Source organism: Petaurus breviceps, unplaced genomic scaffold (assembly GCF_028583685.1).
Source record: "Petaurus breviceps papuanus isolate PSGF00001 unplaced genomic scaffold, PetGlider_PUasm1.0 188, whole genome shotgun sequence".
In the NCBI taxonomy this organism is placed as follows: Eukaryota; Metazoa; Chordata; class Mammalia; order Diprotodontia; family Petauridae; genus Petaurus; species Petaurus breviceps.
The window spans coordinates 25361217-25376912 of NW_027185804.1; the positions used below are offsets into that span (position 1 = coordinate 25361217).

Consider the following 15696-nt stretch of genomic DNA (forward strand, 5'->3'; position numbering starts at 1 on the left):
GAGAGAGAGAGAGAGAGAGAGAGACATCCAGGCTCGAAATAGAGCTGGGCCGTCAGAGCCAAGGACAAAGGCAGGAGCTGCAACGCAGGGGGGAGGAGGGAAGGGAGGGAGACACCCCGATAGAGGGAGGGGTGCAGGGCCGGCTGCAGAGCCAGGAGGCCTCGGTTACCGGTCCGGAGAGCAGGACCTAGGGCTGCAGGGGCTGCGGGAGCTGCCGGGCAGGGGCGGCCGTTCGGGAAAGGGGGAGCAGCAGCAGCTGCAGCGGCAATTGCAGCAGCAGCAGCGCCAGCTGGAGACGGTGCTGCATGGGAGCCCAGGGGGAAGACTTCCCCCTGCAGGAAGTCGCCCAGCGGGGGAGGAGGGAGTGCCAGGAGGAAGTGGGGCCTCAGTAGAGGCTCCCATCCCTGGGCCGGGCAAGGAGAGACTCCGCAGGGCCCGCAGGCTTCCCCACCAGTCCCCGTGCCCCCGTGGCTGGGGAGGACCATGGACAAAGCTCCTGGGGCTCGGCCCTAGTGCTGCAGGTTCAGCCCAGGCCGCTGACCCTCCATCCCCGCCTGCGGTCAAGGGCAGCATGGCGTCGGGAGCGGGCCCGGCCTTCGAAGACCTCCCCCACGACGGCACGTGCGACGCCTGCGAGCCGGACGAGGCCGAGCGGGCCGTGCAGCTCTGTAACCGCTGCGGCTTCTGCTACTGCCAGCCGCATGCCCTCGAGCACCGCCAGAGGTACCGCAGCCACCCGCTCTGGGACTATGGGGGCCCGGACGGGGAGTCCGGGGAGCCCGAGAAGCTGGAGAGAAAGAAGTGTTCGGAGCACGACCAGGAGCTGAGCCTGTACTGCAAGGAGGACGAGCAGATCATCTGCACGCTGTGCGCCGTGGCGGGCTCCCACCGGCAGCACCTGCTCAGCACTTTGGACGAAGCCTACGAGACCATGCGGGTGAGGAAGGGGTGTTCGGGGGAGCATCCCCGGGGCCAGGCAGGGCTGGGGCCCCACCCTCACACCTTTCACTCCCCACCTCCCCCCCCCCCTGAAGAGCCTGGGCCCGATCGGACCCCTCCCCGAGCTTAGAGAGGCCATCACTCTGCTGGAGGTCATGGAGACCGGGAGACGAGCGGTGGGGACCCCAAATTCACCCTTCTCATCCCCTCAGTCCCCCAGTCTGAAGAGATTAGAGTCTGAGGAGGCAGGTTTACCATATTTGAAGACTATGAGAGATCATGAGAGTGAAGACGGGCCTCTGGGGAGGGGGTGTCAGAACGCCAGGGAGCCTGTGATCAACTCTGGTGCCAATCAGGCGTTTGGGCACCAGCCTCACCCCTTCCACCTCACCCCATTTTTCATATCCAAAGAAATTATGGCTTTCTGGGAACACCAAGAGAGATCCCATCACTGAGGGTTAGGACGGGGCACTTGGGGGGAACAGCTCCCTGGCCAGGCAGAGCTGGGGACCTCAACCTCAGCCCCTTCATCCCCCAACGACCCAACCCAAAGAGGTTAGCATTTGATGAGATACACCTAATGAGGTAGTCACCCTGTTTGAACACTACAAGAGATCATGAGGGTGAAGGTAGGGCCTGGGGAGGGGTTGTCAGGGCTCCCAGGGGCCTGTTTTCAGCTGTGGTGCCAATCAGGGGTTTGGGCACCATCCCCACCCTATTTTTCACATCCAAAGAAGTCACGGCTTTCTGGAGACGCCCTCCCCAAGCTTAGAGAGATCCTCAAGAGTAATAAGATCATTGATACTGCATAGAGTCAAAGGAGAACCCAGAAGTTACCTAGTCAACCTTATTTTAAGGATAAACCCACCAAAAGAGACCTAAGTGCCTCAGGATCCTGGAATTAGAGCTGGTGTAGAACTTGGAGGCTTTCTAGCCCAGGACCCTCCCCCACTCCCATTTTATCCCAAAGCTGGAATAGATGATTTTTAGGTCACATCACACAGATGCCAATACCACAACACACTGGAGGAAGAAAAGTGTGGACTTGCTTCTCACCTCCAGGAGCCCTCCCCTAAAGCCCTCCACCGATGAATTATCATGACCCAGAGCTCTTTTAGGGAAGGGACTGTCTCATTTCTGAGTCCCCATCACCTAGCACACAGTAGGGGCCTGATCAATGCTTGCTAGTTGTTGATTGATTCCTTCATTACCGAAATGAATCCTCCCTCTATCAATACAGGGAGAAGACCTTCCATGCTTTTAGCATGTAGTTTCCTGAGCCAGAACTTTAAAAGTATAAGGGTTAGAACCTGGACAGCACCTCACAGACCAACTAATCCATCCTCACTTTTACAGAGGAAGAAATTGAGACTCAGAGAGGGATAGTGACTTGCCCTAAGTCACACTGCAGCCAAAAAAAATTATTAGACCCTCAAGGTCCAACTTTTTGGTGATGCCCATTTGTCATTGAAGGACAAATTCCCTACTGGTAGGAATTTGTGACTCCACCCACACTTTCCTGATTATTAGGGACTTTTAGAGTTTATTCTCCCATGGTATTAGCCTTTGAGAACCCAGCATCAACTCACAGCTATGATAGATTAGTCCTGTAAGACTGTAGGGGAGGGCTCCTAAAATTGAGGAAGTTAGACACATGAATAATTCACCCCTTTTCGAATCGGGTTTATTGTAGGCTTGGTTTATGAGCGATTTGACTCAAGAATCTCTAGCTGCGTGACTTAACCTCTGTCTGCCTCAGGTTCCCCATCTGTAAAATGGGGGTAATAGGAGCTTTTATTCTGCTTCCCAGGGTTTCTGTGATGATCAAATGAGACAATATTTGTAAAGCTCCAAATAGATGCTAGCTGTTGTTATGATGGTTAGTCCTGGGGAAATAAAAATTAATAGAAATAGTACCCCCATGTAGCTTACAATCTACCGGGAAGGATAAAACATATACACAGGTAAATTTGATCTGAAGTCTAATGTGATGTAGATAAAGGCACAGGTACCATGAGAACTTTGAGAACGAAGAGGTCATCTATTTGATACCGCACTTTATAAAAAGTCAGAAACAGAGGCTCACAGTGGCGGGTAAAGGCAAAGACCAGGTAACCAGAGATGTTCAATGAGTGCCAAAGGCAATTGATAAAGCAGAGGTGAAACCCAAAGGGCAAAAACAGATTCCCAGGGTCTAGGAGTTTCAGCCACATGGGCCCTCAATCACTCAAAGCAGCGGTCAGGAGTCCAAAGGTTGGAAGGAAGCCAGAGGGCTGGCTAATGTCCGAGACACATAGTGTCTGAAGGAGGTTCCTAACCCTGTTTCTGGGTCTTTCTGTGTTTCCTGGGGGACAGGAGCTGATCCCAATGCGACTGATTTGGGCCCCTTGGAATCCAAAGCCATGGCATCTCATCTAATTTTCCACACCTTCTAACAATTGAACCACGGCTATCTCAAGACCATGAAACATAGGGTCAGTCATGGCTTTAAATCTGGAAGGGGTCATCTAATCTAACCCCTTCATTTTACAAAGGAAGAAACTGAGACCCAGAGATAATATGCAGCACACTCAAGGTCACAGAAGTAATGATCATCAGAGGCAGGCTTGGAACCCAGCATATCTGACGCAAGGGCCAGTATTTCCAGTGTATTTCCCTGCTCCTGCTGCCCATTTGCTCATGTCATGTTCTGATTGGTATTAGGTATGGAAGCTGTAGGGTTTTTTTTTTAAACAAGATTGTGTCTCCTACTTCAACCTAATACCTCCCTTCCCTCTCTTTCTCTACTCCTCAAAATGAAAAGGAATACACTGGGAAAAAATAAGGAATTAAAAAAAAAAGGAATACAGTGGAGAAAAGACCTAGGTAATTGGGGGAATCATTTCAGTTAGTCAACAAATATTTAATGAATACATCTACCAAACACCTAACGCTGTTCTGGGCACTGGAAGGGGAGAAGAAACAAAGATGTATTAGACAAAACATCATAGATTTGTTTTCATTTTCATCTCGAGGGCATCCTTGAAGGTAGGAGTTGAGTGGGAGGGAGGAGCTGCCTTGGTGGAGACAGGATGAGGGCATCTTGAAAGTGGGTGGCAAATACACTGAGAACATCTGTGATTTGGGAGGGGGAGGAGGAATTTTAAGTTTGCCTGAGGAAATCCCTACTTCAGTTTCTCCTTTGATACCCCCTCAGGGTGCAGAAAGGGGACTCAGGGTTCTGAAAGTTTTTGACAACAGAGGGCATGAACTCTGGGGTGGTTTGATGGCGCTACCAACCTGGAGAGAAAGTGTCTGGTGATACTTGATGTCTGTTCTCCAAGTTCCAATAAAACCTAAGTTACATGAGGGCAGGACCTCCCCCACGTTGTCTGTGTATCTTAAGTGACTTTCACATAGAAAGCACTTAATAAATGCTTATGGATTAATTGATTGACCACCTTGACTTAAAGTAGACCATGTACTTCTCTACATTAACTTTAGAGCACTGAATTTTTTGGTTGAGCCTTAAAGGCCTAAATCACTCAGGAGTTACTGTACTTTTACATATGTGACCTGCCCCTCTGAAATCACCTTGACCAATGAGCATTGATTAAGGACTCATATCAACCATCAAACATTGAACAAGCACCTACTATGAGCCAGCACATTCCTGGGCATTGGGAATGCAGTAATAAAGAAAGAAGCTATTCCTCCCCTCATGCAGCTTATATTCCATCTCAGGGGGACTCTTAGTGTGCAGTTTAGGAAACTGAATTGGCTTTAGCCATCCTGGACTTTAGCTCAAAACTTGGCTCAGTTCGGAAGGTCAAGGTTGGCTCAAAGTAGTTGGGACATCTGTATTTTATTTCCACTGGGAAACCTGTGGGTCAATTCTTGATACAACTAAAACCTCAGCCTTATTTTTTGATGTTTCTAAAATGTTCTTCTTTTCTTCTTGAAACTTGAGTCTCAACCTGACAATTTGCGGAATGTTGTGGCACTTTAAAAATGTTGCACAATTCTTTCCTTCAGCACTTAGTAAGAAGGCTAGACTTGGAGCCGTGAGAGAGTTGGGTTCAAATCCCAACTCAACATGTACTAACTGTGTGACTCTTGGTTTAGCCTTCCTGTGCCTCAGTTTCCCCATCTGTAAAATGGGAATGCTTAAATAAAGTGCTTGTAGATCGGAAAGTGACATAGAAATGGAATTCACTACAATTGCTAAGTACTTGGAGGGATACAAGAGATGGCCTGGGATGTCACCTGACTCCTAGGCCTCAGAGTCCTCATCTGCAAAATGAGTGGGTGGGGTTAGATGGCCTCTTAGGTCCAAACCAACCTTGGATCTGTCTTCCTACCTCTAGACCAATTCTCTGTCTGTATCCTTAATGGGCAAACAGTATGAACTAACTTTTTTTTTTTTGCTTTTTGGAGGGCAATTGGGGTTAAGTGACTTGCCCAAGGTCACTCAGCTAGTTTTTGTGTTAAGTGTCTGAGGCCAGATTTGAACTCAAGTCCTCCTGACTCCAGGGATGGTGCTCTGTTCACTGTGCCACCTAGCTGCCCCTGTGAACTAACTCTTGAGAAGCTTTGGAGAAGAAGGCTTGGGTACTAGAGCTCCCTAGACACATCTTATCATCAGGACAGCATTACCTGCCTCTCAGGGCCCCAGGTGCTCTGCTACAACTCGTCCTGGAATAGTCAAGTTACATGTACACCAATGAAATTACAGGTCAACACCATAAAAGCACCCAACGCCTCCTAACTCACACTTATATAACACTGAAGATTTACAAATCTCTCTCTCTCTCCCTCTCTACCCTCCTCTCATCCTCTTTCAGATTGTCCAGAGTACTCATTAACCCCTCCCCCTCCCAATTTTTTTTTACCCTAAGTGAAAACAAATTCCTAAATCATGCCTCTGCCCTTTTCCTCAAATTATTTTGTATTTCCTAGGTAGCTATGTGATACCGTAACATAGAGTGGTGAACTTGACCTCAGAAAGACTCGAGTTAAAAGACACTTGCTAGTTATCTCAGACTTAACCTCTGTCTGCCTCAGTTTCTTTATCTGTAAAAATGGGCATAATAATAACATCTTCCTCCTTGGGTTGTTGTGAGGATCAAACAAGATAATTATTTGTAAAGCACTTTGCAGACTTCAATGCTATGTAGCTGCTATCACCATTATTATTAATATTAACAATCTGTTCATATGCTATCTCTTTCAAGAAAATATAAAATGCTCCTTAATGGCATGTACCATTTGAGGTTTGTCTTTTTATTCCCAGCACCTTACACTTCACCTGGAACATAATAGTTGTTTAATAAATGTTTGTTGAATTTAAGATCAGAGAGTCCAAGATAGAGAATTCTGATGGGGTGACCTCTGAGTCCCTTTCTAGCTCCAGATGGATGGTCCTGTAACCTGGATGCCCTTGGACAGGTCTCTTCCCTGTCCTGGGCCTCAGTTTCTCCATCTGTAAAATGAAGGAATTGGCCTCTAAGGCTCCTTTCCCCTTCATATTTATGGTTTTAGGGGCCTAGGCTTCCAAAAGGAACAAGTAACTGAGGCCTTGGGAGCCCCTTGAATGATATGTGCCTGGGAGCAGTTCAAGTGTGGATTCTACCACTTTGGGCCCAACTGGTGCACTTGGGAGCAGCCCCTCCTGGGAGCAGAGGAGCCCAGGCTGGAGTCCCATCTCATGAATTTCAGTGAGTCAGTGTATTGGGATCTGAGTGCTTTCGTGGGTGTTTCCTCCCTCTCCACCCCCCAATATTCTTCCAAAAAAGGAGTCAGTCTCTCATCATCTCTTTACTACTATAAACCGCTTTTGCTCACAGTGTCAAAGGAATGATTTCAATTGGAAACCACTTAAAATTTCAGAAAAGATAGGTTTTTTGAAACAAATTTGACTTCTATCTGTGGGTATGTCTCCTAGGATGTGGAAGGATGTTATTGACATGATGGTAATTCAGAAACTATCCTGATCAGGTAGTGCCAACTGGGAGAAAATATCTCTACCTGGAAACTAAATTGACTCTTCCCACCAGAGGTCTCCATCAGAACTAATAAGTCTGAATGGAGTAGTGGACAAGGCAATGGACATGGTGTTCAAAAGACCTGGATTGGCTTTATGACCCTAGACAAGTCATACCTTCCATATGCCTCAGTTTCTTAAACTGTAAAATGGGATTAATAATAGTACCTACTTTGCAAGGTCATTGATTTATACTGAAATATTTGTAAAGTGCCTGGCACACAGTAGGGCTTTATAAATGTTTGTTATTCCCTTATTCCCCCTTATCTAGACCTTTATCTCTATACTACCTCTTCCTCATCTTCTTCCCTCTCCTACCTTTTTAGAATTAAAAAAAATTGAATCTGAAGTAGTCCTAGTGATCATCTCATTGAACCCCTTCATTTTGCATAGAAAGAAACCAGTTTGATAATTTTGGGGAAACGAATAAAGCCCTATCCTACTCCAAATCTATAATCCTTTGAAGCCAAGAGGAGTGAAGGGTGGATATCCTGGCCCTGCCACTAATTTGCATGTCTTTAGGTAAATTGCCTCTTTACAAAAAGAGGGTACTCCAAGGTCCCTTCTTTCAATGAAGCTTGATTTGTTCATCTGCCCATTTAGGTGGACTCCAACCCCTCAACTGAGTCATACCTACCAAACCCACAAAAGATTGATTTGCAATCCAGAATGACAACTTATTCACTATGTTTCTGAGAAAGATATTAGACCACAGTCCCCACCAGCTAGTCAGTATATTTGATTCTCAATGAGAGAGATAGAGTAGGGACTGGATATGGGATTTCAGTGATATAGGGAATTCACAAATGAGGAGACTCCTTCTTATAGGTACAGTTTGGCACCTTCCTTACAACTCAGATTTTTAGACAGTTGCCTAGGGCACTAAGGGATTAATCGATTTCTTCAGGGCCACTCAGCCTGGATATGTCCAAGGTGGGTGTTGAACTTAGGTCTCCCTGACTCCTAGCCAGCTATTTATCTGCTGTACTAATTCAGATATTTCAATGGAAATGTGGGTCTCATCTATTTGGGATTTTCCCGCCAACAGGCAAGGTTTGATTCATCCCTGCTTACCATCCTGTGAAATTCTTGTCCCTGTCTTCCCATTAGATCACCATAATGGATCTACCAACATGTGGGAGGTCTTCCTTGCTTTCTTTCTAAAATCTTTTAAAATTCTAAGCTTAGCAAACACTGAATAAAATGAGGATTTTTGTATACATAACAGAACAGAAAAGGGGACAGTACATTAAACTGTGAATATTATGTATAACTTAACTTTTATCTTTTAAGTGTATAATAAATGCAACATGTGTCTTCAAAGCTGTCCTGTTTGTGATTACTTTTGTTGTTTTCTGTGCATTTCAAAATGTTTTAATGATCATCTCTTTTTTAGGAGGGGTTACCCAAATCTGCTTTTCATTTCTCCCCTGAACCCCCAAGGGGAGGACAAGGAAAAAATAAAATTTTATAGTAAATATACAATGTGAAGCAAAACAAATTCTTCCACTGTCTCTATTTGAAATGTATATCTTATTATGCATCTTGAGTCTATCCCCTCTCTGAGAGGAACTTGGTAGCATGCTTTATTATTGATTCTCTGGAATACTGGTTGCTTGTTGCCTTGATCAGAGATCTTAAGGATTTCAGAGTTTGTTGGGAGGTGGGTGGGTTTAATAATGTAGTTATTGTATAAATCTATTTTCTGGTTCTGCTCACTTCTCTATGCATCAATTCGTCCAAGTCTTCTCAGATTTCTCTGAAAGATTTTCTTTGTGCCAACAACTTCCTGTGTGACCTTGGACAGGTTTGCCTCATTCATAAAATAAGGATACTCCAACATCCCTTCCCTCACTGCCCACTTAGCGGGGCTCCAATCCTATTTCTTAAGGTGCCATAATATTCCATTACATTCATATATCATAATTTGTTCAACCATTCCCCAGGTAAGGGACATTCCCTCTGTTTCCACTTATTTGCCACCACAAAAGAGTTGCTTATAAATATGGGTCCTTTTCATCTTTCTTTCATTTCTGTGGCATATTGGCCTAGAAGCGGTATTAGTTTAGTGACTTTCAGGGCTTCATTCCAAATTGCTTTCCAGAATGACTGAGCCAATTCACAACTCCATCAACAGCGCATTAGTGTGTCTGTTTTCCCTCAACCCCTCCAGCGATTATCATTTTCCTTTCTGTCATTTTTGCTAATCTAATGACTATGAGTTTAAGTCTCAGAATTGTTTGTTCAACTTTCTCTAATTTAATTATTAGTGACTTGGATGAAATTCTCCTTATGATCATCGGTAGCTTGGATTTCTTTCTTTGAGAGTTTCCTGTTCATAGCCTTCAACCATTTTATCTTTTGGGGGATGACTCTTGTTCTTACAAATTTGAACTAGTTCTTTATTTATCTTGGATGTGAAACCTTGACCAAAGAAACTTGAGCTTCACTGATCTTTTTTTTTTCCTAGCTTCCTGTTGACCTTCCGTGATTTCTTCCCACATCTCCTGAGGGTGCCACTGGACTCCAGCTGTCTCCCTATTATCGCTCAGTTTTGATGGTGGCTAGCTTCCTTTTCCATATGACAATTCTTTGATGACTTACTTTGCTCCATTTCTTCTTTGAAGGTCCTCTTTTTTATATGTCATGGACTGCTCATACCCCCCATGTATCTTTCCATTGCCTTTGCCATGTCTTGATGCTATTCAACAAATTTCTTCTAGCAGGGGTGGGGAGCTTTAGGCCTAGAGGTCACATGTGTCCCTCTAGGTCCTCAAGTTCAGTCCTTTGACTGAATCCAAACTTCATAGAAGAAATCACCTTAATGAAAGGATTTTTTCTGTAAAGTTTGGATTCAGTTAAAGGACCACACTTGAGGATATAGAAGGCCACATATGGTCTGGTGGAATTGGGGGACTTGGACTTGGATCCTGTCTACAATCCTTGCTGACTAACTTGCATCTACAATTGAGTAAATTAACCATTCTGGTTTTTAAAATTTCTGCATCTGTAAAATGAGGATAATGATAAAGCCCCTTGGGGGCCTGCCAACCCCAAAGGCTTGGTAGGGAAGGTGTATGATAAATCTTAAATCTGTACATTATTGCAAGCTCTTATTTACCTGAGAGGCAGCTCAGTTTGGCAGAATGAGAAGAATGTTAGACAGGGTCAAGAAGATTTAGGCTTCAGTATTGCTTCTGACACTAGCCATCTTGAGGAATCATGGAAAGATGATTTGACATGGTTTGATGCTGGTTTGGAAGTCTCGAAACAGATCTTGATCTGGAAGGGACCTCAGAGACCATCTAATCCAACCTCCTCATTTTCACAGGTAGAGAAATGGAGCCCATGGATGTGAAATGATTTTCCCAAAGTCACCCAGATAGTAAGCAACAGAGTGGAAGCTGAATCCAGGTTCCCTGACTCCATAGTCAGAGCTCTTTCTACTGGACCTCATGGGGGCATCCCTAAGGGCTTATGTTCCAATGCTGCTTCTGGTACTTTATATCAATTCCTTGGGTCTCAGTTTCTTTATCAGTAAAATTGGGGAGTTGGGTTAGATGGCTTCTCATGCCTTTTCTAACTTTAAATCTATTGTTTCATAACTTTGCAGGAGTTGATTAACCTCCTGAATCTCAAGCAACTTACTTAAGACCTTTCTACTAACTTATGGAGTTATGGAGATATAGGATGTATTGATTTATTCATTAAGTAAGCATTTATTAAACACCTACCATGTGCCAGGAATTCTTAGGCACAGGAGAGACAAGGGGAAAAAACAGTCCTTGCCCTCAAAGAGCTTACATTCTACTTGCTTTGGGTTTTTTTTTTTATTTTGTTTTTTTTACAATTTTGCTTTTTCTCAATCACATGTAAAGACAATTTTAAACATGGTTTTTTTTCAAAATTTTGAGTTCCAACTTCTCTCCCCCCTCCTTGAGAAGGCAAGCAATCAACTATAGATTACACATGTACAGTCACATAAGACATATTTCCATGTTAACCATCACATTCTATTTGTAAGGAAACAACGTAAATACCAAAAATTAAATATAAATATATATAAATTTTATGTAAATATAAAATATATACAAAGTAATTTACAGGGAAGGCATAAGCATCTATGAGCTGGAGGTGAGAAGGGATGGCATTCCTTGCAAGGGATACTGCCCATGAAAAGGCTTGGGGGCAAGAGATGGAATGTCCTGTGGGAGGGACGTCAGAAAGGCTGAATAATTAGTTCTTCTCCTGTAGAGTCATTGTAAAGAAAGCTTTAGTCTTAACACCCTCTATAAAGGTCAGTAGTTACTGGGCATTTAACAATAGAGAATAGCATCAGAGATCAGGCTGAAAGGGACCTCGGAGACTAGGTAATTTAAGCCCTTCATTTTACATCAGGAGGAAGCTAAGGGGAAGGGAGTTGTCCAAGGTCAGACAGGTGGCAAGCATCCGAGGCAGGATCTGAACTCAGGTCTCCAGACTCCAAAGCTAGTGTTCTTTCCACTGGACCAAATGGCTGTTTGATTGATTTCAGTTACATATAACAACAGAAGAAAGGGAGTGACAGATATCCATCTCACTAAGATTTCTGGTCCACCCTTCTCAAAAGAACTAAAAATAAAACAGTGGTACTAGAATTGTCTATCAGCCTCCTGTCACTGGCCTCATAATTTATGACAAGTAACAATTTCCAAGATTACAGTTTATCCTACGTTTAGTTAAATGTGATGGAGGATGCTTTCTGGCCCCTTTAATCTCATACATAAGCCAAGTCCAAATCACAGTGTAGGATGGGTAACAGCCAGTGTTCCCGCCAGGCTGAGTGTTCTCAGCCACAGGGGACAAAAATACCTCTGCCCACCGCTTGTATTTGTTCTTAAACAGCGACAAGTAAACAGAGCAGCCCTGGGCACGATTGTAAAGTAGTAGGTGAAATTTGTCTTCCTTCTCCCTCCTCTTTCTGCACTTTCTCTTCCCTTTGTCTTGTGGTTGGAGTGAGCTGTCTTGGAAGCCAAGATGACCCGGGCTCTGAAATATGCTCTAAGGAACCTATTGGCTTGTATTTGTAGTCCTAGAATTTTGCACAGCGCCTACCATACCGTTAAGTGCTTAATAAATGTTTTATCTCCTGATCTCTAAGACCACGAACTGCAGAGAAGGTGTCGATCTGCATGGATAGTCAGCCAGTCAGCAAGCCATTTATTAAGTGCTTGCTGTATGCTAAGCCATGGAGATACAAACAAAGGCAAAAACAAGGTCCTTTCCCTCAAGGAGCCCTATGATGGTGGAGGCAACATGCAAAAATAATGCTTAGGAGGTAGACAGTGTAAACAATAAGGGGAATTTCCTCACCTGGGAGTTCCCTATTGTAATGAAACCAGAGGTCCCGTCCTTATCCCTTCCTCTCCTGACTCCCCCTATATCAACTCTTGTTAAGTTGTTTATGACCCCATTTGGGGGTTTTCTTGGCAAGGATAGTGGAGTGGTTTGCCATTTCCTTCTCCAATTCATTTTTACAAATGAGGGAACTGAGGAAAACAGTTTTAAATGACTTTGTGACATGATTTTGGGGTTTCTTTGGCAAAGATACTGTCATACTTGTCATTTCCTTTTCCACTTCATTTTATAGATGGGGAAACTGAGGTAAACAGAGTTAAGTGACTTGCCCAGGATCACATAGCTAGTAAATGTCTGAGGCCGGATTTGAACTCATGAAGATGAGTCTTCTTGATTCCATTCACAGTTCTCTATCTGCTCTGCCACCTAGTTTCCCCTTAATATCAACTCTCTCTTCCTCAATTCACTTCGAAAATGAATTATGTACATGCACAGTGTCTGGCTCATAGTAAGTGTCTGATAAATTGTCTTTGAATTCAAGCAAATGGCTAATGAGATTCAGCCACCTACTCCCTTCTCTCTCTCTCTCTATACTCCCAATCCAGATGCCTCCTCCAGAAGGTAGAATTTGATCTGCCTGTACAGCCCATCCATTCCAGATTTGGGACAAGCCTGAAGGAGGTCCCCAGAATACCATCAACCCCATGTGCTTCTGAGAGCAGTCTGCTGCCTCAGTCCTAGGGAGACAAGTGATTAGTCCAAATGGGAGAACAGGAGCCAGAGAACTGGGGTACTCGTATTGCTTTGTCAGGAAGGATCACCGGAGCTGGCTCCTAGTTAGCCAGAATAATTAGTTAAAATAAGAAGCTACCAAAGGGACTGCTTTCTCCTCTCTCCCTCTCACATGAAGTGTTTCTCCATCTTCCCACTTAGAGCACATTCCATGGCTGTCCCCTGTGCCTGCAACTTTCTCACTCTTCACCTCCACCTTCCTTTGAGCCTCAGATAAAACCCTGTCTTATTCAAGATACTTTTCCCAGTCCTTGGGGACTTCCCTCTGTTAGTCATCTCCCATCAGAAGATCTTAGGTTTTTTTTTTTTGTTTGTTTTTTGTTTTTTTTTTTGCTTTTGTGTCTCACAGACACAACACAAAAGCAGGCAGGTCATACCATAGCCCACCAAGCACATTTCCCTCCATCGGTACCAAATGGTAGAATCTCTGAATTGACAGTAGCCTCAGTGTTCCTGTGGTCCAAATCACACTCAAAGAGTATTCAAAAGTTATTACTACTGAGTAGGATCTTTGGTCCAGTCTTGTGATTTCATCAGTGCCAGGAGCTTCTGAAGTGCAAAGTCCTTCTGCTGAAGCAGACTGGCACCTTGTCTTTTTGTTTTTTTCACTTAATAGTATTAAATTTTTTTCCAATTACATGAAAAGATAGTTTTCAACATTCACTTTTACAAGACTTTGAGTTCAAATCTCTTTTCTCATTCCTTCTCCTCTCCCCTCCCCAAGATAACACGCAATCTGATATAGGCTATACATGTACAGTAATATTGAACGTATTTCCACATTGGTCATGTTGTGAGAGAAAAATCAGAACAAAAGAGAAAAATCACGAGAAAGAAAAAAACAACAAAAAAGAGCAAATAGTATGCTTTGATCTGCATTCAGACTCCATAGTTCTTTCTCTGGATGTGGACAATATTTTCCATCATGAATAGTGACTTGTCTTTAACTCAGTTTTAGATCTAAAGTTGTTAATTTTTTATTTCTTAATGTCATGGATCCCCTTTGGCAGTCTGGTGAAGCCTATGGCCCCCACATCAGAATAATATTTTTACTTGAAGAAGATACTAAATTTCTTCAATTATTGGAGATTAATTGATAGTTGGAGATGAGCGATGATAAATGTTACATTTCCTCCCCCCTCCAAGTTCGTAGACCCCCAGAATCTATCCATCACCGGAATGCTGTAGACCCTAGGTTAAAGACCCCTGATCTCCAGGTCCTCTCCCAGGTTAAATTTCAGAAAAGCCTGTGAATACAGGCTTCTTTGGGGGTCTAATCTTATCAGCCGACTTCCCCACTGCTCCTTCCCCTGGCCCCCTTCTGGTGAGTAGGCAGACAAGCAAAATATTGAGCACGCCCAAGAACTGACTCTCCAAAGGATATGACTGCCTCACATTTCAGAGTCCTGCTGGTGCAATATAGGCTAGCTAACCAAAACACAGCTGGTGGGGCTAATTTTGGGCCCACCAGCCTTGCTGTTTGTCCTCTGGATGATTTTCTGTTTCACAGCAGCAGGGAGAGGAAGAAGGGGGTGGGAGAGAGTGGAGGCTCCTGCCCTTCGTGTTCCAGTTGGGACTTTGTTGGTATGCTTTTAAAGCAGATGGTCTCAGCTAAGGTTAGACACCCTCAACCCAATCTGCTCTTGCTCCTGCTGACTGAAGCATGTAAAGCTAGTAGGGTTTTGCATTTTTGGCAGATGTCAGGCAGCCCAGTGGTGAGAGCTGCCAGATTAGAAGGGAGTCTTGCAGATTTAGGAGCTAGTCTGGCTCTTCTACAAGCTATAGAGTATGACCTTTGATAAAATGGATTAATCTCTCCATGTCTCAGTCTCCTAATCTGTAAAATGAGGATTTTGTTGGAAATTTTTGGGCCGCTGCGTGCTATTGGGAAAGTCACTTCCTCTCTGGGTCTCAGTTTTCCCAAGTATAAATAAGACGTCCTTCAAAAGCCTTTTTTAGCTCCAAATTTATGCTCCTATGACCGGGAAGGCCTATTTTCAGTTCCTTGAATACCACACGTCACCTTTCCTTTTGTATATCCCGTATTTGGGATGCTCTTACCCCCCCCCCCATTTCTGCCTAGATTTCCCTTAGCTTCCTTAAAAACTCAGTCCAATCTTACCTACTCAAGGAGGCCTCTCCCCATCTTCCCCATTGCCTGGTGCCTTCCCCTATGAGATGACTACCACACTATCTAGTCTGTACATGGTACTTCGCATGTGGTCTCCCCCTTTAGAATCTGAGCTTCTTGGGATCAGGGACTATTCTTGCTTTTCTTTGTACCACCGTGGATTAGCATTGTTCCTCATGCATAGTAGGTGATTAATTATTGATTTAACTTGAATTTACCAGTTTAATGTTATTGTATGAAAGGAAAGGTCAGGCCTCTTCTTGATAAGGATGCTAGAGGTCCTAGGGGCCTTTGCCACACATATACAGTTAAGGCAAGCCACCATCTCCAATGGATAGCCAAGGCAGGGTGATGTGTTAGAAAGAACTTGGAGTCAGAGGAGCTGAGTTTTAATCCCAGGTCTGATACTTTCTCCCTGTGTGACTCTAGGCAAGTCATTCCCACCCCTCTGGGAGTCAGTTTCTTCTTTTCTAAA

The 15696-nt window shown here is 44.2% G+C and overlaps 1 protein-coding gene across 2 annotated transcripts in view; it reads left to right on the forward strand.

Moving 5' to 3' along the window:
• The first annotated feature begins 37 nt into the window (after positions 1 to 37).
• Positions 38 to 15696, forward strand: part of TRIM44 (tripartite motif containing 44) — a 232828-nt gene continuing 217169 nt past the window's right edge. For both annotated transcript variants that reach the window (XM_069091434.1, XM_069091433.1), the window contains exon 1: positions 38 to 937. In XM_069091434.1, the coding sequence (XP_068947535.1) occupies positions 572 to 937 (366 nt within the window). In that variant the 5' untranslated portion in view covers positions 38 to 571. The remainder of the gene's footprint in view (positions 938 to 15696) is intronic.